Consider the following 21,220-nt stretch of genomic DNA (forward strand, 5'->3'; position numbering starts at 1 on the left):
CGGTACGAGAGCTACGGACATTGCGGCGAGCCAAAACAACGTTCACGAAACCGAACACCTTTACTCGACAACAGGGGAGGCCAAAAAAAAAAATAAAAAATAAAAAATAAAAAATCTTAAACTACCCTCTGGCATTAACTTTTGATTTGTCGACATCAAGTCGATTGGTTGCATTGATATCTTTATTTTTTTTTAAATTACGCTAGCTTTAGTTTCTGGCGCGTGCCCAGCAAATGCCACCACCGCCGACGACGTCGTCTTCGTCGTCGTTGCGCTCGAGTGTGCATCTGCGTTCGTCGGTCCAGTTGTCTGATTCTCCAACTGTCCGACGGAGTACTGATGATCTTCTTTCACGGTCGTCGGGAAAGGCAAGTCTGGCGGCTTTTTTCCCCGACAGGGTCAAGCCTTCATCCAGTGCGACGACTACGCCATTGTCGACATCTTCCCTGTCGTCTGTGTCGTCATTAGCATCGTCGACAAACAGTTCACGATCTTCACCGCCAGAGCGTAAACGAGGCAATGACAAGTCAAATCCAACACCGTCTAGTGATGCTGTTGCTTCTGCCGTGGCACAAATCGATTCAGTGTTGGATCTTCATGGCAGATCTTACCAGGTCGAATATGATCCTTCTCAGGATAAAAAAAAATCTCGAGGAAATCAAGTCATATATCGGTCCAAGCAAAGCCGTCGGACGAAGCCCACTGATCCTCGCGCACTTATTAGGGATTACCCATCTGGATTGCGACCGCGACCGAAGCGCAAGTTGAGCGTACATTCGTTAGCAAGATTAAAATACGTGTTTGATGGCAATTCTGTCGGACCGAAACCGGCCACGCAGATTTTGGTTTTGGGGTTTTCGCGGTTGGCTACCGAAAGCGCAGTTATGGTTCAATTTAAGCAGTACGGTAATATTGACAATTGTCATATGCAAAAAGATCCTTCTACTGGTGCATCTTTGGGCATGTGTTTGATCAGATTTAAGAAAATTATCAAAAATGATGAAAAGGATGATCTTCTTTCTGCGCATGCGGCGGCCAAGAAGGCTTGTGCGGACGCGCAGGCTCACAAGATCAAGGTCGGAGTCGATGAAGTTACAGTTCAACTAGATGACGATGGCATGATCTGCAAGCAAAAGATTGATCATGTTATTGAAGAAAATGCAAAGCTGTCCAGATTACAACCTCCACCATTGTCCACGTCCCAGCGGGCGCGGTCGCCTCAGTCACAGAGGAACAATTCAGCATCATCATCTTCATCACGACTTCCACCGCCACCACCACCACCACCGCTGTCATTATCACCACGTCCGCTCTCGCCATCACATCACCGGTCTAGAAACAGATCTGTAACTTCTTCGCCGCCACCACTACCACCGCCCTTGCATCAGGCAAGCTTGCGTTCACGAGATCGATATTACGAATCGGATGAGAACAGATATTATCGATCACCACTTCCGCCTGCATCACCTCCGCGGGAAACTATTCTGATTAGAATTAACAAGCGGCCATATATATTTATTGACGATAGGTATGTTCCGGTTTCAAGAGTTTATGCATCGGATATCAAAGATTACTTGCGGGATTATGACTGGGTTTCAGTGTATGTTGTGGATGACATGGAGTGGAGAACTGAGGACCGTCCAGGGTTTTATGTTGTATTTGACAGCATTACTGAAGCGAAGACTTGCTTTCGCCATATGGATGGCCGAAAGCTAGATCGCAGATACCCCATGAACATGCAGCTCATGATTCCGCGTGAGCTATCGCCGGAACGACGTCAGGTTACGCAAGTATCACGTATAAATGATCGGGGTGACAAGCTTATCAAGATAAAGCCAATAAAGTTAGACCCGGTAACAGAAGCCACAAACATGATCATGAAAGAATTACAATCCATGGTGAGACGGGACATCAAGGCTAGGGTTACGGTACCTACAATTTATGATTTGCTTGATCCATCAAAGTTAAACTCAAAGACTGCAAAAATTCCTGTTCAGGCAGAACTGGAAGAGATTTCCGTGGTTAAGCATAAATCTCAAAAAGTTGTGAAATCAGAACCAAGCGAGGCAGTGTCTGAGATTGGGCCTGGGAAACTTCCGGCACTGCCGCGGTTTAAGAAACGGAATACATCTTCCAGTAATTCGTTAATTAAGAAGCGTAATGGCATAAAGAAAAGTGTGTCGTCAGCACAGGAAGACCGATTAAGACCGATGAATCATCAACTTAATGAGTATTGGTCCGACGAGGATCACGCAGATGATGAAGATGAAGTCAAAGATGAGGAGGTCCAATTGAAACCAAAACATGTTCGATCGAAACTTAATGTCGATTTTTCTGATTCGGAGAATGAAGAAGACGAAGAAGATGAAGAAGAAGACGAAGAAGAAAACAATAAGTTCACAGGGGAAGTCCAGATTCAAAAGCAAGAACAATTTGAAAAGGAAGATGCTGCTTCTGATGTTGAAATGAAGGATGCTTCAGACGATGCGGAAAATTACAAAAAACGAAAGCGGAAAGGCGTGACAGAAAAGCCAAGGAAGAAAAAAGTTGTCATGGTTGATTTTACAACTTCAGAGGAAGAAGAGGAAGAGGAAGTGAGTCTAGAAAAGCCCAAGGTTGAACAGCTACCGACGCCTTCGGAAGAAGATGAAGAACAAGAAAAAGCAATTGTTGAATTGACTAGTCAGGATGACGTTACATACTGGATGCCAACGGACAAACTTGAAGTTGACCACGTTGATACTGAAACAGTGTTAGACCTGGACGGAGTTCAAAAGTTGGTGACCGACGCGGAAGATTTCAGGTTTTTGCGGATGGCACTGGAAGACACGAAGCCAAATTCACTTATGGGTAACGAGTGGGCCTGGAGTTGGCATGAGAAGGAGGCAAAGGCAAATTATTTTGACGGCGTGCGGCGAGGAGCCACACGGCGTATTGTCCGATCCGATGATGAGTACTATCGGGTGAACAGCACGGGGTCTGCCCGAACGGAAGGATATTATAAGATTCCGGAGACTGAGAAGACAGAGTATCTTGAGCACCGGAAGCGACTTCGCAAGAAGAAAGCTCTGGATGGTGGTAACGACACGACAGGCAATAGTGTCGTTAATGGCAGCAGCAGCAACGGCATTGGCACCGGTAACGGCGACAGTACGGACGCAACACGAGCAGGCACGCCGGCCGACGTGGAAGCTGATGGCACGGACCTGGCTGGCAACTCTGGAACCGGATTGCCAACGACTGCTTCAACCGATAATAACACCGGCCCGGCTGAAGTGGACTCAACAAGTTCGCGGCTGAACCGGGTGAACAACCGCCGATTGGCGGCGGACATTAACTTGCAAAAGCAAATGCTGTCATCAGAGACTGACGTGCTGCGGTTTAATCAATTGAAGAAGCGCAAAAAGCCGGTCCGATTTGCCCGGTCGGCCATTCATAACTGGGGCCTGTATGCGATGGAAAACATTGCCGCGAACGACATGATTATCGAATACGTGGGCGAAGTTGTGCGACAGCAAGTGGCGGACATGCGTGAACGTCGATATTTAAAGAACGGCATCGGCAGTTCGTACTTGTTCCGAATCGATGAGAGCACGGTGGTGGATGCGACCAAGCGTGGTGGGATTGCCCGGTTTATCAATCATTGCTGCACGCCGAGTTGTACGGCCAAGATCATCAAGGTCGAGGGCCAGAAACGAATAGTAATTTATGCATTGCGGGACATTTCCAAGAGTGAGTAGCATTAAAGGACTTTTTTTTTAATAACATGGCATCTGGGGCTAATTTTTTTTTTTTTTTTTTTTTTTTTTTTTGAATTAGACGAAGAGTTGACGTATGATTACAAGTTCGAGCGCGAGGTGAACTCGGAAGAGCGAATTCCGTGCCTTTGCGGGTCGGCCGGTTGCAAGGGCTTTTTGAATTAATTGGCTGGCGTTTTATGTTTTGTATATTTTTTTTTGTTTTGTTGTTGGTTGTTATTAATGTATTGTATATAATTATCAGTTACATGTATTTATCATGAAAGCATGTAGTCAATGAATGTCGGGAAAAATTGTGAAATGCTTATTCCGTGCGGCTGGCTTACCAAGCCACAACGTGTTTGATTAGTAAGTCAATCTAAGCACAAAAAAACCAAAAAACCAAAAACCAATCCGAGCTGCACAAGAAATTGTGACATTTCATTTAGATTGAAATATGGTTTTTGTATTATTTTCTATTTTATTTTAAGTTACCTAGTAAGTCGGATTCCCGTTTATATAAAATAATAGCAAACAATCTTTGATTTTGAAACTACTACAGAAGCAAGACTTGGAATAACATGATGTAAGATATTTGGGTGTTTTTTATTTTTTTTTTGCCTTTGCTTCCTCGTTTTCGCTGCCCGGCAAGTACCGCACCGACCATGCCACGGTTCGGGTCGCGCGCATTTCAGTGATGCGGTGGATAGTACTGGTAACTTTAACACGAGGCAAAATCATCATATTTTTTTCTATCCATTCTTCTTTGTTCCTCAATCGTTTTTTTTTAAGAACAACTTGCCTTTAAATTTTATATTTATTTGTTTAAATATCGGGGTGGGTTTTTTTTTTTTTAATGTTGCTTTCACACCAGTCGTCGTCATTGACACCCGTGACCGACGGTACGGAAACTTCTGCAACTGCAGCGCCAGCACAACTAGCACCACCTACAAACCCGCACTCGGTCGCGACTTTCAATTCCGCAATACCAAGTGCAGCCGCGCCGACAGACGTTGCCAATGATCAATATAATGATGTTGACGACGATGATGATGATAATCAGATCAATGACGGGCACGACCCGTACATATACTCGTTAGAAGTCGGCCAGCAACCAGTAAGGGCCCGCATGTGCGGTTTCGGTGACAAGGACCGCCGGCCGGTCACGCCACCGCCGTGCATTCGGTTGGTGGTCAGGCACCGGCGGTCCATGCGTGAGGTCGACGTCTCGAACCTGGATGTTTCCTTTTTCGCCTTGACGGTCGAATTGTGGTCGGCTGATTGCCGTCATAACTTGTCACTCGTGTCTGCCGTGCCGGGATACATGCCGGTGCCGATTCCAGCATCATCGTGGTATTCGTTGTCGCCTTCATATTCATCAGTACCTGCATCATCTTTTCCGTCTTCATCATTATCATCATCACCTTCTTCTTCATCAGCATCAGCATCAGCATCAGCATCAGCATCAACATCAGCATCAATATCAGCATCAGCATCTTTATCTTTTTCATCTTCTTTATTATCGTCATCTTCTTCTTCATCTACTTTATCCACTACTGCCAAGCATTATTCCAACTCTCCTGCCGGGGATGGTACTGCAGCTCCTGCGCCTGCGCAGGCTGTTTCTGACAGCAACCATGCTCATAATTATTCAACTCCGACGTTCACCTCACCGCCAGTTAAGAACCTGATTGGTTCCGTGGTTGCGACCGCATTCAAGCTGCATGACCTGCAAGGCCGGCTCGGCGTTTGGTTCGTGTTGCAGGACCTGTCCGTGCGCACGGAAGGTGATTTCAGGCTCAAGGTTTCGTTTGTTAATTTGGGAGTACCATTGCCAAACGTGCCTGCTTCCACATTATCTAATCCTTTCCTGACCACAACGTCGTCATCGTCATCGTCATCGTCGCTGCCGCCGTCAGTACCAATATCGCCACTTTCCACCATGTCACAAGCCGAACATCAACACCAAACTCATCCTTTTTCATTGCCACTTGCAAGGCGGCCGGTCATGGTTGTTAATACCGGAACGGCAAAAGTTCAAGCATCTTGCTTTTCTGATCCGTTCAAGGTCTTCATCACTAAAAAATTCCCCGGCGTGATTGAGACCACTGCGCTGAGTCGGTGCTTTGCCATGCAGGGAATCAAGATCCCCATTCGCAAGGAAATTAAAAAAAATACCAATAAAAAAAATATCAATCAAAAATAATAACAATAATAACACAATAACGTGGCATTGTTTTGAAATTATAGAATAATAAATTTTTTTTTATCTTTAAATTTGGTTGGTTTACGACTGTATTTTTAGTTATGAAGAAATTTTCAATTGATGATCTCATTGTACGATAATATACGGGAACTAATAAACAAAAAAATTAAATTATATAACAAATCGTACAACTATAGTCAATCGTATCTTCTCATCTCTGCCGCTTTTTCTTTAACAAAAAAAAATAAAAAAAACCAAGCAAAAAGTGAACGAGAAGTTCGCGGCAGAGGGGGGGAAGGCGGGGAAAGGAAAAATTTAAACACAAAATAGAAAAAAAAAATAAAAAAAAATAATCTCAAAGTTGTCTCTAACTAATACGCTCTCTAAGATTCGTCAAGAACTCCATGTAACTCTTGCCCTGATCCGCACGGTCTTCAATCAAAAATGTTGATGCCCAAAGTTTCAATGCCGGGTCACCATCTTCCCGCACCACATACAGGTTTGGCCAAATCGTGGACCCTTTCTTCTCCCGTAATTTGGCCACGATGGCATTAATCCGTTGTGAAAATTCATTTTCCAATACCGGCAAAGTGGTCTTGCCCGTCTTGACATGTTCCAACGCCGGCAGGCCAAACACGTCGATCACAAGCTGCGACACGGCATCCCTGCCGATCCACAAAAATTGCACTTGCCCATCATCAATCAGGTACAGTCCATGTCGTTGCAATTTTTCGCTCGACAAGTTAAGCTTTGGTGGCAGCACAATCTGGCCGCTGTTTTCGTCCACACGACCGGCCTGTTCCGGCATGTCATGCAAGCTGAAGAAATCAGCATGGATATACTGAATCAAATACTTCACCGGCAACGTGCCCAGCAAGTCCAACGCGGCTGATCGCAAATCAGACGGGATCTGCACTGTTTTCCGTAACGAAATATGCTTAATCAGGGAGAGAAACAGCAACGGCAACAACCGCAAGTTGGCACAAAATTGTAATGGTGCTGACGCGCCCACGTTCGATGTCATGAGCTCCTTGCGGTACGTGGTCAGCATCTCGGCCAACTTTCCCACAACCAAATCCCGTGCTTCCAGTAAACCGGATGACAGAGCCTTTTCGGCAGCCCGTTGTGCGTAAAATGCAGTTATGGCAACTTGATCGGCCGAGGCGTATACATCAGCCAAGTTGGACGTGGTCGGGATAGCAATCGTGGTGACCCTGATTCTTCGCTCGCCATTGCATGTCGTATGCAACACGGCGGCTTGCAATGATACGAACGGCTTCGAAATGGTCTCATCGATCGCAACTTCAACACTATAGCTCTGATCGCGCGGGAAACTCGGAAACGCGCACAAGTCTGAAGATCTAGTAAAAAAATTTCCATAGAACGTATTCATTCTCACGCCGTTAGTCGCACGCACGCGCAATACTGCTTCAAGCGCAATCTCCATCGACAAATGCTCGCCAAACTCATGAGCAAACTTGACCGCATCTTCCGTCCTGCCCGCATTCCATCCAGGATAAAAATACGTTTGCCCAGACGTATACCGCGGAAGATTACTCAGAGATGCAACGTCTTGGTATTGTGACGAAAACAAAAACATGTCGATTGATACTTGACTCTTGCTGCACTCCACAGCAAAGCTCTTGTAGAACGAGTTTTGAGTCTGCAGCAGCGCCTTTTCAGCACTATTTCCAGTTGCTTTTTTATCATCCCTAGATTCAAGCTTGCCCGGGTTCAAGTTCGGCAAACTCGACAAGAGACAAATAATCTTTCCACCCACATTTCCAATTAGTTTGTGCGCGGCCTTCAATGCCGGGCCCGTAGCATTGTTCGTGCTGGTGCTGTTGGCAAACATGTTGTTCAGTCCGTTAAGTAACGTTTCGATGCCTTCCCTGCTCTCGGACAATGAAACTAGCAAGTTGTGCGGCACTGGAAGAAACGGTTCTTCCAGATCTGACACGACCAGCATGGAGGGCTCTGAAACCAATGGAGGCGCAGGAATGGAGAAATAGTGCAATGACGAGCTCACACCAATAAATGCGACCTTGGTTCTCTTGTCCTTGTTAGGAATACGGTCCAATGATTCTAGAATCGTACGCGCAGTAGTGCCGACCAAACCTGACGACACAGCAGTAACACTAACGTCAATCAAAAACACGTAAACCAACGGCTGTGGTGGCCGAACCATGTATTCTTGCGGAGCGACAAACTCGACTACCGCGTGATTTAATTCCGGCCGACTCCATCGGTCAACTTGCTTTTGACTACGTGAATCCCAATCAAATGCAGTAGGTACTATAAAAATTTTTAAAAAAAAAAAAAAAGTCAGTTTATTATTGGGAAAAGCAAAAGACAGCTGTTTGAATCCTACCGTCATTAGTTAAATTGCACATATTGCATCTCCAGCGATGGCCTTGATCGATAAACGTGATAAACGGATTGATATAACTTCGACACCTGCGGCAACGAGAAATAATTGAATCTGAGACCACCGGAACTGGGTCTTCTTCATCGCGAAGACTTGTGTACGGTTGGAGCACGACCGCAAACGGAAGTTTACTTTTCTTGAGCAACGAGTTGGTAGTTGGAATAGCATTCAGTGTCGATCGCATGTACGGTCTCGGGCAATTTGCCGTTGGAGAGTTTGTGACAGATGCCTAAAAAAAAAAAGTAGATTCGGCAATCAGCAAGCAGCAAGAGATTGGTTGGAGCGGGACCCCCCCATAAATCAAACTTACGTTGGCAGGGAGAATGATGGGAGGAGGAGGAAGATCAAGATCGGTGATTGGAGGAGGCAATTGCTGAAGTAAATCAATGTTGTAAAGTTGATTCAGAGGACCGTTCTGCAAAAAAAAAATATTAGAATAAACCTGCTATGAAACAGAAAGAGAAAAATATATTGCAACTTACTTGCTGAGCTGGCTTAACAGCAGGTGCGGCAGCTGTTGCAGGTGCTGCTTGAACTTGTCCACCAACGTTCAATTGAGAAAACTGTTGAGTCAATGCAGCATCGACTTGCTGGCCTCCAATTGGAACAAACCCTCCGTACGAAGGTTGCGTGCCAACCCCCGGCGCAACAGCAGGTGCACCAGGGGTGTACAATGTGTTTGCGGCTGGTGCAGCACCAGGATACTCCTGTTGCCCAGCTACAATACCTGATGTCTGCTGTTGCTGCTGTGCCAGTGCTGGATCAGCAGACCCAGGAGCAGCAGACCCGAAACTGTATTGCTCGGCAGCATATGCTCGTCGAGACTTATGAGGTACTGAAACTTGCGCTGGCGTTCCGACCGTCGGTGGTACCGCACTCAAAAGTTGCTGAGCAACTCCTGTCGCTTGAAGATGTTGTTGTGGCGCCGTGGGCTGTGGTGATGCGTATCCCTGAGGTGGTTGTGGTGGTTGTGGTGGTTGCGGTGGACCCCCGTACTGGGGCACGCCTCCCTGGTTGGCATAACCATTGTTCTGAGAGTAGTCTTGAGATTGAGGCACAGACATCCTGTGAGGATCTGCTGGGGCTGGCGGAGATGGAAGTGAGATGCGAGTGGAATGGAACCGAGGAGATGAATATATAATACAACAGAGCCTGTCGAACGCTGTCGTTGATTCCGCAATCGAAATCAAACCCGTGCCCTAATTGAACACTTGGTCGTAAGACTCGAACCTTGACTTGAGCTGAGCAACTAAGACGGATCAAATCCCTGATTCAACAAGCTTGGAACTGTAATTACTTGGCTTTGTTTTGCTGACCAAATTAATGCAGATCTTTATGAGCGTTGGTTAGACCGATTTTCTGCCACGTTCGCCTGTCGAATGCGCACGTAGAAGAGTTCCTGACAAATCCAAAATGTAAATTTTAATGGACTCCAACACCAGTCCACGTTCGTGATTCCTTTTATTTGCATACGTACTACTTTTTATATTTTTCGACGGCTACAGTTTGTGCCTGGTATAATGACCGACATTTTGGTCGAGCAAGTTGACAACCAGGCGCCGCCTCCCGGCCCTGGCCCTCCACCTTCGAAACAGCCCGACGATTCGAACAAGCAACACAAGCCAGCTACGGACACGACCAAGCTGCCTAAAGGCTACGTGCTTGATAAGGATGGAAAACCGTAAGACTGCTTTGTTTACATGCAAAACTAGCATTTACGAATCCGATTTAGATGTCGCACATGCAACTCGTTGCTAGATTTTCGCAAGGCAAAGGGCTTCACCGGGCTTGCCGCAGCAAAGCCGGTGCCTAGCGACTGCCCGCCGGACGTGAACGAAATTGGGCGGTCAACATGGACGCTGCTGCATTCCGTTGCCGCCCAATACCCTGAAGCGGCAACCGGTAGTCAGCAGGATGACATGATCCAGTTCCTCGGCATTTTCAGCAAGATATATCCGTGCTGGCACTGCGCCGATGATTTTAGAATATGGCTCAACAAGCCAGAAAACAAGCCTCAGGTGAGCGGCAGGGAAGTGTTTGGCAAGTGGCTCTGCGGAGCTCATAACGAGGTCAACAAGAAACTCGGTAAGCCCGTGTTCGACTGCGACCTTTGGAAGGAGCGGTGGAAGGACGGGTGGAAGGACGGACGATGCGACTGAACGCGTGTTGGATTCATTTGTTCATAGTTGCATCAAAGATTCGGTGTTGGGCATCATTTCTGTAGGCATATTTGGGATTAATTGTACATTCTCCTTCTCCTCCTTTTCATCATTGTAATGCTGTAACACATTGCAGTGCACATTCAAAATATTATTTACATCCTTACCTCTACATAAAATCATTTAAATAGCCTTCATTATGTTTATATAATAATACGTCTTTTTATGCACTACAGATGCTGCCCATCGACTGTCATTGACAATCCCGTTCACCAAAGGGGTTATCGCGTTTCTCCCGGGGATCAAAATAGCAACCTTCTCCAGCACGTTCTCGATTTAACGATAACGGTGTTCCTTCACGACAGTGCAATTCTACGCCTGGCTATTAAAATCTGTGCAATTAAATCATTTTATAAACCCCTTTTATTTTATTAGCAACTGTCCCGAAGATGTTTGGTCTCGGCCGTTTATTCTATGGTACGTGACCTTGTTCGATGTGCATGAGCCATGATAATTGACTAACAACAACACAAAGTTATCTTGCTCCTCATTAATTCAATAGCAATTCTTAGTGAAGACAGGTTTTTAGCACGAAGTACGTTTTCTTTGTTTGGAATATATGATGCTTATTGCATGAAGAAAAACGGGGACCTAGTATTAATGTAGTCTGATATGGCAGTTGGATGGTCAACTGCTCAGGTTGATAATGGATTCGGGGTTTCAGATTCGCAGAGCGTCAAAAACAAATTGATAAATCTAATTTCGGCCGTCAGAACGTTAATGAGAAGTATGATTTTGAAATCTTTTGAACGCTTGGCTTGTGTCTAATTCAACTCTGCTTTATTAGTTCCATTGATTGGCATAAACAGCGTTGTAATTGTTTACGAATTAATACTCGGCTAATCTATTATCTTATTTCTTGAACCAAAAAAAAAATCATGGATGCTCCGTCTTTTTAATGGAGTCATCATTATTGTAAAATAGCAATTGGAGCTCTTACGGCTCGATGGGTGACTTGGCAGTGATTGAAAATGAACCCTTTTCAAATGTATTATATGGGTTGCATATTATGTTTTTCTTGTTAAAATTAAACAGTATTTTTATAAAAAAAATTCACTTACATGACAATTTTTCATTTGTTGTATCTTGACGTATGTTCCGTACATCTCCGCAGTCGCAACAATGGATAGGACAGGGATACGTTGGCACGAGCTCAAATCATCGCCAGCCCTTAGTATGCTTATTGATTAAGAAACTACAACTCAATAAATATTATTATGATCATCATATAGTGTACAATTTATATTTATCTTGCGTGTGAATTTTAATTTATTTGGCGATAATCAAGAAATAATGTCAAATGATAGTGGGTCAAGCAAACTTGCCAGCTTGTCCTCTTTGGTTTGGCAACTAGTCAAGCCATCAAAGAATGCAACATTCACGCAACAGGTGTCAGTTTATATTTCCATATTATTGGTAGCAGGAACACTGATTACGTTGACAACATATCTGTTCATCAAAATTGCGACAGATTTATTGGGAAGGCGACTGCGGACCAGATCAGAACATGCCAGGCAAAATCTAATCAAGGAATTCCCTCACGAGGCTGACAAGGACGGCAAGATTCCGAGAGTAGTAATTGTTGGCTTTTTCCATCCTTATTGGTAAGACTTGTTATTTGATGTTTTCTTATTGGTCAATTAGCTTGCGCTAACCGGTGCGGTTACAGTAATGCCGGAGGTGGTGGAGAGCGAGTCCTATGGCGAGCGATCCACGCTACATTAAGTGAACGACGGAACGTGGTGGCCGTGGTTTACACTGGCGATACAGACGCTACGAAGGAAGTTATTTTAGAGAAAGTTAAGGTTAGTAAGGTGGTTTAACCAGGGTCGCAAGGTTCTGATTTTTCAATATTTTTCAATATTAGTCTCGATTTGAGCTGTCCTTAGACGACAAGAGGCTTCATTTTGTATTTTTGGAAAAGAGACGTCTGGTTAATGCATCCACTTGGCCTCGGTTTACGTTACTGGGTCAAGCCGTTGGATCAATTCCTCTGGGATATGAAGCTATCAGCAAGCTGGTCCCGGATGTTTTCATTGGTACGTTTGGCGGTAAAACTTCTCGCTGGTTTCGAGTTTTTATTAATTTGTTCTAATCAGATACCATGGGCTACGCATTCACATATCCATTGGTCTCACTACTGCTGAGGATTCCGGTCGGAGCTTATGTTCACTACCCCATGATTTCAAGTGACATGATTGAATCTCTTTCAATACCTTCGCAATTGCCTAAGATTATATATTGGAGGATTTTCACGTTGTTTTATGCGATTGCTGGTGCGTTTGCCGATATTGTTGTTACCAATAGTACTTGGACATTTGACCACATCTGGTCAGAGTGGTGGCTTAATCGATTTTTGGCCAAGGTGCACGACAAATCGAAAAAACTGGATTTCCAAATTTTGTATCCTCCATGCGCCACCGCAGAATTGACAGCATTTGATGTTGAAAAGCCACGGCAGCCAATCATTCTTTCGATTGCCCAGTTTCGACCTGAAAAACGGCACTCGATTATTATTGAAGAGTTTGCCAAGTACAAATCATTACCGAGTGCGAACCAAAACGTGAAATTAGTCCTCATTGGATCCGTTCGGGATGATTTGGACAAGAAAAGAGTGTACGAGTTGAGATTGCAGGCAAGAGAACTCGGCATCGCGGACGATGTCGAGTTCGTGTTGGAAGCAAAATGGGAACAGGTCAAGGCGTTCCTGCGTGCGGCCAGCGTCGGCGTGAATGCCATGTGGAACGAGCATTTTGGCATGGGCGTTGTCGAATACATGGCAGCCGGGCTTCTCACTATCGTTCACGAAAGCGGCGGCCCAAAGCTGGACATTGTCGTGCCATACAAGGGGCAACCTTCCGGATTCCATTTCTCCACCGAACCATGCTCGCCTGCGGATGGACTGGCCAAAACTTTTGAAAGGGCCTTGTCGCTGAGTTCTTCTCAAGCCATTCAATATCGGAAAAGAGCACAGTTGACGTCTGAACGGTTTTCGGAGGAAAATTTTGAGAAATTATGGAAGGAACGATTATTAGTATTGCTAATGCTTGAACAATATCGAAGAGTAAGTCGCGTATCTCGCGGTGTGGTTTCATGAGTCGCCATGGTTGTACAATACGTACTTGTATCATAAAGAATGTACATGGTTTAGTTTTGATGCAGTTTTGCTTCATTCACAAGTAAAAATATATACAAGAATCATGATGACTTGAGCCCAAGAATAAGATACAATACAACAATAATAATAAAAATATCTATCTAAATATTGAAAGAAGTGTAAAATGCTTTTCAACTTAATCCGATCTCCCAAAAAAAAAAAAAAAAAAAAAAAGAATAAAGTGAGAATGAAAAATTGTGGATCTGGGTCAGTGCATCTCCATTTAAAACCTCCCCACAGCCAATTTTTTTTTTACTTTTTTCGGTCCAGGACTTTATACGTCATGTCGATGAGCGATTCCTTCGCAGGCGATTCAGGGAATTCGTCAATGGCTTCTCGAGCTTTAATGCTGTAATCTTCAGCAAGCTGTCGGGTCTTTTCAACTCCATCTGATAGCTGAACTAGTTCTCTTGCCTATAACTTTAGATTAATATAAATACATATGAAGTCAGCCGTTTATACATACCTTTTCAACGTCTCCCTTCTCGGAAAACTTTCTCTTGATCATGTCACCTAGTTCCGGGTATGTCTGCCAGGCAAACAAAGCAGGCGCGGTTGCGAGCCCGAGTTGCAAATCAGCACCGGCCGGTTTTCCCAAATCTGACTCGGTGACCGTGTAATCAAGCAAATCATCAACCAATTGAAACGCCAACCCAAGATTTCGTCCGTATTGGTACGCCATGTCTCTAAACTCTTCCCGGGCTCCTGATAATACCGCGGCACCCCTGCAAGATTTGGACATTAAGCTGGCTGTTTTCAGGTACGTTTTTTCCAAGTAATAATTAAATGTTTCCGGCGTGGCCACACCCGTATGCTCGTCCTGAGTGGCAGTATTTTTCAACTGCATAAACTCACCTTCCACCAGGTTGGCAATCACGGTAGCAAGAAGTTCAATGACCTCAGCATTCCGCAATCGCGACAACGCGACGGATGCCCTGCCCAGCAAAAAATCACCAGCCAAGATCGACATTTTATTACCAAAAACCATGTTACCGGACGGCTTACCCCGTCGCAACTCGGACTCGTCCACAACGTCATCATGCAATAACGACGCGGCATGGATCATCTCAACAATCTCCGCTAGTCGTCTTTGTGACAACAATATACCAGTGTCCTTATCAAACACCGGTACCGGAGTGGCACCCCGGATCGGTGTCACTTTCGATGCGATCGTGGAAAAAATTTGCGATGGATTAAAGTCTCGCAAAATGTCAAGCGGACTGAAACTTTGATTCACGTCATCCTCGTACGAAATCGGAGTGATTTCGCTTTTCGGTGCCAGCAACGTGGCCCTGCTCATTAGTAACACCAACAACGGTCGAACGTGTTTGCCCTCGCTTTGCACGTAGTATTTTGCCGCCGTGTCGAGAGTCGAGTGCCTTGATCCCAACAAATTTCGAATGTTCCCAGTAAGATTGTTCATCTCCACCGCGACAGCCGTTAACGGATCCAAATACTGATCCTCAGACTGAGCCTGATCAACCGGTCGTGATGACACCGGCGTGGGCGCAGCAGCAAGCTTGGCCGTGGCAGCCAAAACCGACGACCATGTGCTTGCAGGCATGATTTGACAGTTACCGGATGGTGATCCGGACCGATTCCGGGCTTGCACTAATGCATTGTGTTGTTGAGGGTAAGGCAGCAAGCCCGTAGCACGTTCCCGAGCAACCGAGTGCAGTGTTCTTGCAAAATCAGTACCGGTTGTGATCGTGTTGGTCTTGTTGGTCTTGTTGATGCACGTATTGCTACGTGGTCCCTGCCGTTGCATGAATGTATGTGCATGATGAGACGATATGCTTCCCAGCAACGAATTTTGGAACGTCCGGGAAACCAGTCCACGTTGGACCTGGACTGAACTTAATTGCCGATGCGTCATGGTTTCAACGATTTCTGCGTGATAATGACCACAACCTCCCCGGCCCAAAAACCAAAAAAAAAAAAAAAAAACTCAAAACAACAATATATTGTCGTTTAATTTTTTTTTTTCCTTGCCTTGCCTTGCCTTGCCAAAAAAAAAGTTAAAACAGCGTGTTTTGCGGACACAATGAATCTCCTATTTTTATTTTATTTTATTTTTTTGCATGTAGTTGTATATTGTAATATTGGTTAGTTGATTTTTTACGCCGTGGGTCAGACCGATGATCTCCGGACGAAACGTCAAATTTCGCTGGACCCGAAATTTAATTAAGCCAAAGTACCGTAACAATATTATGATGACAAAAGAGAATATATTACACATTCAACAATTTAATTAAAAAATCAAAATGCTTAAACTATCAACATTACGAGGCGAAAAAAAAAATTTAGATTTGACTGTACTTTAAATTAAATATATATACAAATAATTCGCTACCTTCAAATATGCCTTTCAATGGATAGCAAAGTTATCCAAAATCCAAACTCCATTAATTCAAGCTTTTTTTTTTAATTTTTTAATGCAATTTATTATCTCCTTTTCACTTTATAATAATCTGGTGCCAGTTCAAGCAACCAGTCCCGCTCGATCGTGGTTATTCCGAGAATGTAAATTTTATCGTTTACTTCCACAACTAAAAAAAATTCAACAGCAATTAACAGCCGAAACTAAAATCTTTTTTTTTAATAGAATACATACTTTCTGTAAATATTACCCAGTCCGCGATTCGGTTAAACATTACTGACGAAGGATGAGGCCAAACCGTAACGTCTTGTGCGGCAACAAGTTTATACGAACCATCAGGTTGCATGCGCGCGGCCTGAGAGAAATATCCCAAGGTAAGGCATTTCCGCACAATGTCTGCGGTCGCTGGCACTGAGCTCTTGATCACGTTGACTTCAAGTTTTTGCAAATACCTTACCAATTGATTGCGAACGCTTACTGCTTTGACCAGTGACTTGTTATTCAGGTATCGGTCGTAGGCCCATTTGGACGATTTCTTTGACCTTACAAACTCTTGATATACTTTTGATATTATTAGCAATTGGCTTCCAATCTAAAACAGCAAACTTAATTATACCATTATACAGCGAAAGGCCGTCACCCTCTTCGACAGTAAACTTGCGATGTTCAGCATCCGCGGCCTTGACTTCATCACGAGGCTTATAGAAAACATTTTCAACGGTAAGCATTGCAGCAATTGTCAAAATTTCTTCCGTGCAACCATATGACGCAGATGCCAAAAGCTATGTCCAGGTCAGGCTCATTATTTTTCAAATCATCATAAAGGTCTACTTACAACTTTGGAAAGCATAGGATTAAGAGGAAGCTCAGCCATTCTTAAGCCATCCGGAATTGTCAACTTTGCATAATCATCTAAAGCTTTCAAAGAATACAGCAACTATTGAGTCAATTGTGAGTTTTTTTTTTTTTTTTTTTTTTTTTTTTTGTTTCTTACCTCTAATGCGTTTATCACAAGGTTAACAGGAGGAGGTGTGACAAAATCCAATTTGGCGATATTATCAATTCCTAATGATTTTATTTGCAATATCGGCATGGCCAAATTAGACCTTTGAATCTCGGGACTCGAAACTTCATCTAATTCGTTCGCACACGTTTCAGTGTAAATTCTAAAACATTTGCCAGGCCTTGTTCTCCCCGCTCGTCCGGCTCTTTGCACGGCCGACGCTTTCGATATTGGCGTCACTATCAGAGAATCTATTTTTGTTGCCGGATCAAATGTTCGAACTTTGACATAACCGCAATCAATCACATATATGACACCATCCACCGTTACACTTGCTTCAGCAATATTGGTTGCTATTATAACTTTCCGAGTATTTGGAGGTGTAGGATCAAATATGGCATTTTGTTCGTCCTGACTTAGGCCACTGTACAACGGCAGTGGTAATAATCGGACTGATGATTCATCATGAAACGAACGATCTTTGACTGCCTGTAACACTTTTGTGATTTCTTCTCTGCCGGTCATAAATGCCAAAATGTCGCCATCCGGTTCTTCAATGTGAATATCGAATATCGTTTGTATTGTCTTTTCAATGTAATTCTCAGCAGGTTCGGAAAGATAAAGAACATCGATCGGAAACATTTTGCCCTCAATACTAATTATCTGACTTTTGTCACCGAAAAATTTGGCAAACTCGTGAGCTTGTATTGTTGCTGATGAGATAACCAGCCTAAGATCCTTGCGCTTCTTGATCACCCTGTACGTATATTTAGAGAGATTGATATCAAATAAGTTTTTTTTTTTTTTTCATTTCTTACTTCTTCAAAACACATAACAGAATGTCAGTGTAAATAGTCCTTTCATGCGCTTCGTCAATCATGATCACGCTATATCGCCTGAGCAGCGGATCAATCATTAGCTCGCGCAGAAGCATTCCATCAGTCAAGTATTTAATTACTGTCTTTTCGGTTGTCGTATCTTCAAACCTGATCGAATACCCAACCGTTTCTCCAATCCTGCAACCAATTTCTTCAGCCACGCGTTGCGCGACGGAAGTTGCTGCCACCCTGCGAGGCTTTGTTATCAATGAGAAAAGCAGTTTTTTTTTTAACAGGTCCTGTACTGTTATGACATACCTGAGTACAGCCAATAATCTTGCCGTCCTTAGTCCATCCATCCTCGTGCAGGTATTGAGTCAGTTCTAAATATTAATTAGGAAATCCAATTGCGTGAACCAAGACAAACCAGGTTTCTTACGAGTACTCTTCCCAGATCCAGTGTGTCCAATTAGTATAACAACTTGTGTAGATTCAATCAAATAAGTTATCGAGTCCCCTAATTTACTGTTAATATTATCGAGTAAAAATAATCCTGCATTGGTTTAGAAATGCTCACGATGCCGATAAATTGGGAGCATCTCCCTCTGCCGTTGAATTGATGCATGCTTGAATTGATCGCTTACTGACACCGTTTTAAGGCCCTGGTATGACCCCCAATCTGATGCCATGTCATCAAGACTTGTCATTTTTGCTAGTTTCCGTTTCTTTTTTGTTGATTTTGGCAGTTTTATTTGTTATTTAATGTAAGCGCCGCACACTCCGTGGGTACTCATCGAACGAAACGAAAGAAGCGATAAATCGATTTTTCAACTCCAATCTATATACGTAGCAATTACGACTCATTCAGGCAGAAGACCTAGGATTTGAGGCAGTAAGATCTAAATTTGTTGATCTTTTTTTTTTTCAACTGATTACTTGAAAAAAGGTTTTCTTGGCCAATACCACAGTCGTTACAGCAAAAAATCGAAATTATAACCTCGTCATTCAATAATATGAGCACAGCAGCATATCAAATATGGCGGATAACAAGCCGACCGAGAAATATTTGCTTGAGCAAAAAAAGATTAATTCAACTGTATCAGCTGCAACAACAACAACAAGCAAGGAAAATGTCATACAAAACACTATCAATAAACGGTGGAGGCCTGCAACCTCGGCGCCCGCAGCTAGCCACCAACCATGCAACCACGCTGGCCATGGGCATCAATCATCAACAGGTCGCACGCTACTCAATTGCTGAGTTTTTAACGTCTGACTTTGAAACCATCAGAGCATTATTTGATTACATCATAACAGCATCATCATCAATCGGTGCTGCGTCGTATCAAGTTTTCTCTGGCATTCAAAAACTCACCGGACTGTCTTTTGCGTACGTGATTCCGCTTGGAGCCGTGTTTTTGAGATTAGTAATGACGTTCCCGATTGCCATATATGCAAAGAAAAACGGGTTTAAAACGTCCAAGGCTTCTATGCTGGGTCGATCAACCCAGTCACTAGTGAGGGAAGGCCAGGCTAAGCGATTGCTGTTGGCCGCGCCGGCAAAGATAAAACCCGAACAGACTAAAGGGGTTGACCCTACAAAGTTAAGCCTTCAACAACGACAGGATAATTTTAAGTTACTTTCCGATTTTGTACGAGATAATCAGAAAGAGATTCGCAAAGAGTTTGGCATTAGTACGTTAAAGTCATTGTCGGTAGCAGTGGCGCAAACGGTTACCTTGTTTGTTGGTAGTAGAGGTGTTTATCATTATCGCACGTTGCCGGTACAATCCATGCCCGGATTGGATGCTGCCAACCCGATGGCGTATACCCAGCAGGGCGCCTTATGGTTCCCCAACCTGGACGTGGCAGATCCATATTTGATTTTGCCAGTAGCATTAAGCGTGTTAACGTTTTATAACATTGAGAAATTTGTGTCCGAAGGTATCGTGTTTCGGCAGTTTACTTCTGGAAACACGACTGCGCTCAGCTCAATCCTAGGCTTTGTCGGCAGACTCGGTGGCCTTATTCTTGTCAGCGTGTCATTTTCTGCACCAGCGGTATGTTGACTGTATTGTCTTTTTCAAAAAAAAAAAAAAAAATTGACTGACAAAAATTAGGCCATGGTACTTTACTGGATCACGTCCGCCGCATTTTCCACAGTGCAAAATGCGTTCTTGAGGTATTATTATCCTATAGTTCCAAAAAAGCAAATGGCCGAACCACTGGCACGATCTGAGTATGCACAATTTATTTCGAAATCGGTAAGCGCAAGAGACTTGAAGAATATTTTTCAAAAGTCGCGGTTTGCCAACGGCGTAACCGTCAAGAAAAACTAGTTAATTAGCAAGCAATGGTGCCTGTCTCTTTTTTTAAAAGATTGTACATATCATGTTATAGAAAATTTATTGTGACATACAACAACGCTGTTCTCTCTATGATAACACTGGATGAAAAAAAAGGTTAAAAATAATATGCCAGCAGTAGAATTACATGAGAAATTCAAACAAAAAACACAACAAAGAACAAATAAAAACCCCGTTGGGAATTAAAAACAAAGCCAGTAACACCGATTGTATAGAAGTACAAACAAAAAAAGCCAAAAACTTCACACTTCATCATTCATTAATGTGATTGAGCAGATGTGTCATGTGAGTTGACTCGGCGAAGTGATTTGTACCCTCCACGTTGAACAACATCAGAATAAATTCCAGGTGCACGATCAACCGTAAGACTGCCATGAGCAGCGTCTTCACGTCGACTGTAATATATGTATTCACTAAATCAACGTCAGCTCATCAATATATAGTAATCGGCCGTGCATTAACCACTTGGGCAATAATATATAACTTACAGATAAAGAGCATGCAGCAGTCCTGGCAGATAACCAAGTAATGTCAGTCCCACGTTTATTGCAAAATCAATCGAACAACCAGACAAGAGCAAAACGCCTATTGGAGGAACTGTGTTATGCATTAGGCACCTGAGCATGAATCACAAAACTTTGCGCAACAAAGACTTACACAGAAGCGTCAGTATCAGTACAATAACCGACGACATAGGATCCATAATGACAAAAAGAAAAGGTATTTGACTCCAGCAATCCGAATATCCACTACGTAGCAGAGCCAGCCAGCTTTTTCATATATAAATATCGAATCTCACCACCCGGGCCGGGGACATGATTATTGTGCGGCTTGTCCCCAGCAGGTGACTCGTGCAAGAGACATGTTACGTCATACTCATGAAATGGAACAATGCAATAGCGGCAG

The 21,220-nt window shown here is 43.7% G+C and overlaps 10 protein-coding genes across 10 annotated transcripts; 6 read left to right on the forward strand and 4 right to left on the reverse strand.

Moving 5' to 3' along the window:
- Window positions 1–73: 73 nt before the first annotated feature.
- On the forward strand, window positions 74–4,060 carry V1514DRAFT_303221 (uncharacterized protein). Its single transcript, XM_066925590.1, has 2 exons — window positions 74–3,732; window positions 3,820–4,060. The coding sequence occupies exons 1-2, from the start codon at window positions 234–236 to the stop codon at window positions 3,921–3,923; spliced, it is 3,603 nt and encodes a 1,200-aa protein (XP_066784989.1). The 5' UTR covers window positions 74–233; the 3' UTR covers window positions 3,924–4,060.
- A 137-nt stretch (window positions 4,061–4,197) lies between these two features.
- V1514DRAFT_326421 (velvet factor) lies at window positions 4,198–6,132 on the forward strand. The gene is made up of 2 exons (XM_066926800.1): window positions 4,198–4,235; window positions 4,300–6,132. Exon 2 carries the CDS (start codon window positions 4,594–4,596, stop codon window positions 5,941–5,943), a length of 1,350 nt encoding a protein of 449 aa, XP_066784990.1. The 5' UTR covers window positions 4,198–4,235; window positions 4,300–4,593; the 3' UTR covers window positions 5,944–6,132.
- V1514DRAFT_303225 (uncharacterized protein) lies at window positions 6,043–9,745 on the reverse strand. Its single transcript, XM_066925591.1, has 4 exons — window positions 8,854–9,745; window positions 8,682–8,786; window positions 8,315–8,600; window positions 6,043–8,238 (listed from the first exon to the last, which is right to left on the reverse strand). Exons 1-4 carry the CDS (start codon window positions 9,433–9,435, stop codon window positions 6,311–6,313), a joined length of 2,901 nt encoding a protein of 966 aa, XP_066784991.1. The 5' UTR covers window positions 9,436–9,745; the 3' UTR covers window positions 6,043–6,310.
- Window positions 9,746–9,891: 146 nt separating this feature from the next.
- On the forward strand, window positions 9,892–10,530 carry V1514DRAFT_318380 (ERV/ALR sulfhydryl oxidase domain-containing protein; the record flags this gene model as incomplete). The annotated part of the gene is made up of 2 exons (XM_066925885.1): window positions 9,892–10,052; window positions 10,104–10,530. 2 exons carry the CDS (start codon window positions 9,892–9,894, stop codon window positions 10,528–10,530), a joined length of 588 nt encoding a protein of 195 aa, XP_066784992.1.
- Window positions 10,531–10,979: 449 nt separating this feature from the next.
- On the forward strand, window positions 10,980–11,433 carry V1514DRAFT_277158 (Yos1-like protein; the record flags this gene model as incomplete). The annotated part of the gene is made up of 4 exons (XM_066924944.1): window positions 10,980–11,007; window positions 11,066–11,125; window positions 11,210–11,317; window positions 11,378–11,433. 4 exons carry the CDS (start codon window positions 10,980–10,982, stop codon window positions 11,431–11,433), a joined length of 252 nt encoding a protein of 83 aa, XP_066784993.1.
- Window positions 11,434–11,505: 72 nt separating this feature from the next.
- Window positions 11,506–13,779, forward strand: V1514DRAFT_207699 (uncharacterized protein). The gene is made up of 4 exons (XM_066924688.1): window positions 11,506–12,194; window positions 12,260–12,395; window positions 12,458–12,629; window positions 12,690–13,779. Exons 1-4 carry the CDS (start codon window positions 11,884–11,886, stop codon window positions 13,685–13,687), a joined length of 1,617 nt encoding a protein of 538 aa, XP_066784994.1. The 5' UTR covers window positions 11,506–11,883; the 3' UTR covers window positions 13,688–13,779.
- Window positions 13,780–13,999: 220 nt separating this feature from the next.
- Window positions 14,000–15,311, reverse strand: V1514DRAFT_346407 (isoprenoid synthase domain-containing protein; the record flags this gene model as incomplete). Its single annotated transcript, XM_066929267.1, has 2 exons — window positions 14,000–14,161; window positions 14,214–15,311. 2 exons carry the CDS (start codon window positions 15,309–15,311, stop codon window positions 14,000–14,002), a joined length of 1,260 nt encoding a protein of 419 aa, XP_066784995.1.
- Window positions 15,312–16,054: 743 nt separating this feature from the next.
- Window positions 16,055–18,692, reverse strand: V1514DRAFT_326437 (P-loop containing nucleoside triphosphate hydrolase protein). The gene is made up of 9 exons (XM_066926801.1): window positions 18,526–18,692; window positions 18,388–18,465; window positions 18,267–18,331; window positions 17,949–18,205; window positions 17,122–17,887; window positions 16,963–17,064; window positions 16,744–16,909; window positions 16,362–16,688; window positions 16,055–16,296 (listed from the first exon to the last, which is right to left on the reverse strand). The coding sequence occupies exons 1-9, from the start codon at window positions 18,653–18,655 to the stop codon at window positions 16,193–16,195; spliced, it is 1,995 nt and encodes a 664-aa protein (XP_066784996.1). The 5' UTR covers window positions 18,656–18,692; the 3' UTR covers window positions 16,055–16,192.
- A 181-nt stretch (window positions 18,693–18,873) lies between these two features.
- Window positions 18,874–20,392, forward strand: V1514DRAFT_326440 (uncharacterized protein). The gene is made up of 2 exons (XM_066926802.1): window positions 18,874–20,008; window positions 20,069–20,392. The coding sequence occupies exons 1-2, from the start codon at window positions 18,962–18,964 to the stop codon at window positions 20,285–20,287; spliced, it is 1,266 nt and encodes a 421-aa protein (XP_066784997.1). The 5' UTR covers window positions 18,874–18,961; the 3' UTR covers window positions 20,288–20,392.
- A 181-nt stretch (window positions 20,393–20,573) lies between these two features.
- Window positions 20,574–21,017, reverse strand: V1514DRAFT_318385 (uncharacterized protein; the record flags this gene model as incomplete). Its single annotated transcript, XM_066925886.1, has 3 exons — window positions 20,574–20,727; window positions 20,803–20,911; window positions 20,972–21,017. 3 exons carry the CDS (start codon window positions 21,015–21,017, stop codon window positions 20,574–20,576), a joined length of 309 nt encoding a protein of 102 aa, XP_066784998.1.
- Between the last annotated feature and the right edge of the window lie 203 nt (window positions 21,018–21,220).

The sequence above is a fragment of the Lipomyces japonicus genome (genome assembly GCF_038497905.1).
Source record: "Lipomyces japonicus strain CBS 7319 unplaced genomic scaffold V1514scaffold_7, whole genome shotgun sequence".
NCBI lineage: Eukaryota > Fungi > Ascomycota > Lipomycetes > Lipomycetales > Lipomycetaceae > Lipomyces > Lipomyces japonicus.

Coding starts and splice junctions, on each gene's coding strand:
- V1514DRAFT_303221 (XM_066925590.1), top strand. CDS start 234: ATGCCACCACCGCCGACGACGTCGTCTTCGTCGTCGTTGCGCTCGAGT. Junction 3,733..3,819: donor ATTGCGGGACATTTCCAAGA/GTGAGTAGCATT, acceptor TTTTTGAATTAG/ACGAAGAGTTGACGTATGAT.
- V1514DRAFT_326421 (XM_066926800.1), top strand. CDS start 4,594: ATGTTGCTTTCACACCAGTCGTCGTCATTGACACCCGTGACCGACGGT.
- V1514DRAFT_303225 (XM_066925591.1), bottom strand. CDS start 9,435: ATGTCTGTGCCTCAATCTCAAGACTACTCTCAGAACAATGGTTATGCC. Junction 8,787..8,853: donor CTGTTAAGCCAGCTCAGCAA/GTAAGTTGCAAT, acceptor TTTTTTTTGCAG/AACGGTCCTCTGAATCAACT. Junction 8,239..8,314: donor GTGCAATTTAACTAATGACG/GTAGGATTCAAA, acceptor AAATTTTTATAG/TACCTACTGCATTTGATTGG.
- V1514DRAFT_207699 (XM_066924688.1), top strand. CDS start 11,884: ATGTCAAATGATAGTGGGTCAAGCAAACTTGCCAGCTTGTCCTCTTTG. Junction 12,195..12,259: donor GGCTTTTTCCATCCTTATTG/GTAAGACTTGTT, acceptor GTGCGGTTACAG/TAATGCCGGAGGTGGTGGAG. Junction 12,396..12,457: donor TTATTTTAGAGAAAGTTAAG/GTTAGTAAGGTG, acceptor TTTCAATATTAG/TCTCGATTTGAGCTGTCCTT.
- V1514DRAFT_326437 (XM_066926801.1), bottom strand. CDS start 18,655: ATGACAAGTCTTGATGACATGGCATCAGATTGGGGGTCATACCAGGGC. Junction 17,888..17,948: donor CTGTTATGTGTTTTGAAGAA/GTAAGAAATGAA, acceptor ATATACGTACAG/GGTGATCAAGAAGCGCAAGG. Junction 16,910..16,962: donor ATCCTATGCTTTCCAAAGTT/GTAAGTAGACCT, acceptor ACCTGGACATAG/CTTTTGGCATCTGCGTCATA.
- V1514DRAFT_326440 (XM_066926802.1), top strand. CDS start 18,962: ATGAGCACAGCAGCATATCAAATATGGCGGATAACAAGCCGACCGAGA. Junction 20,009..20,068: donor TGTCATTTTCTGCACCAGCG/GTATGTTGACTG, acceptor GACAAAAATTAG/GCCATGGTACTTTACTGGAT.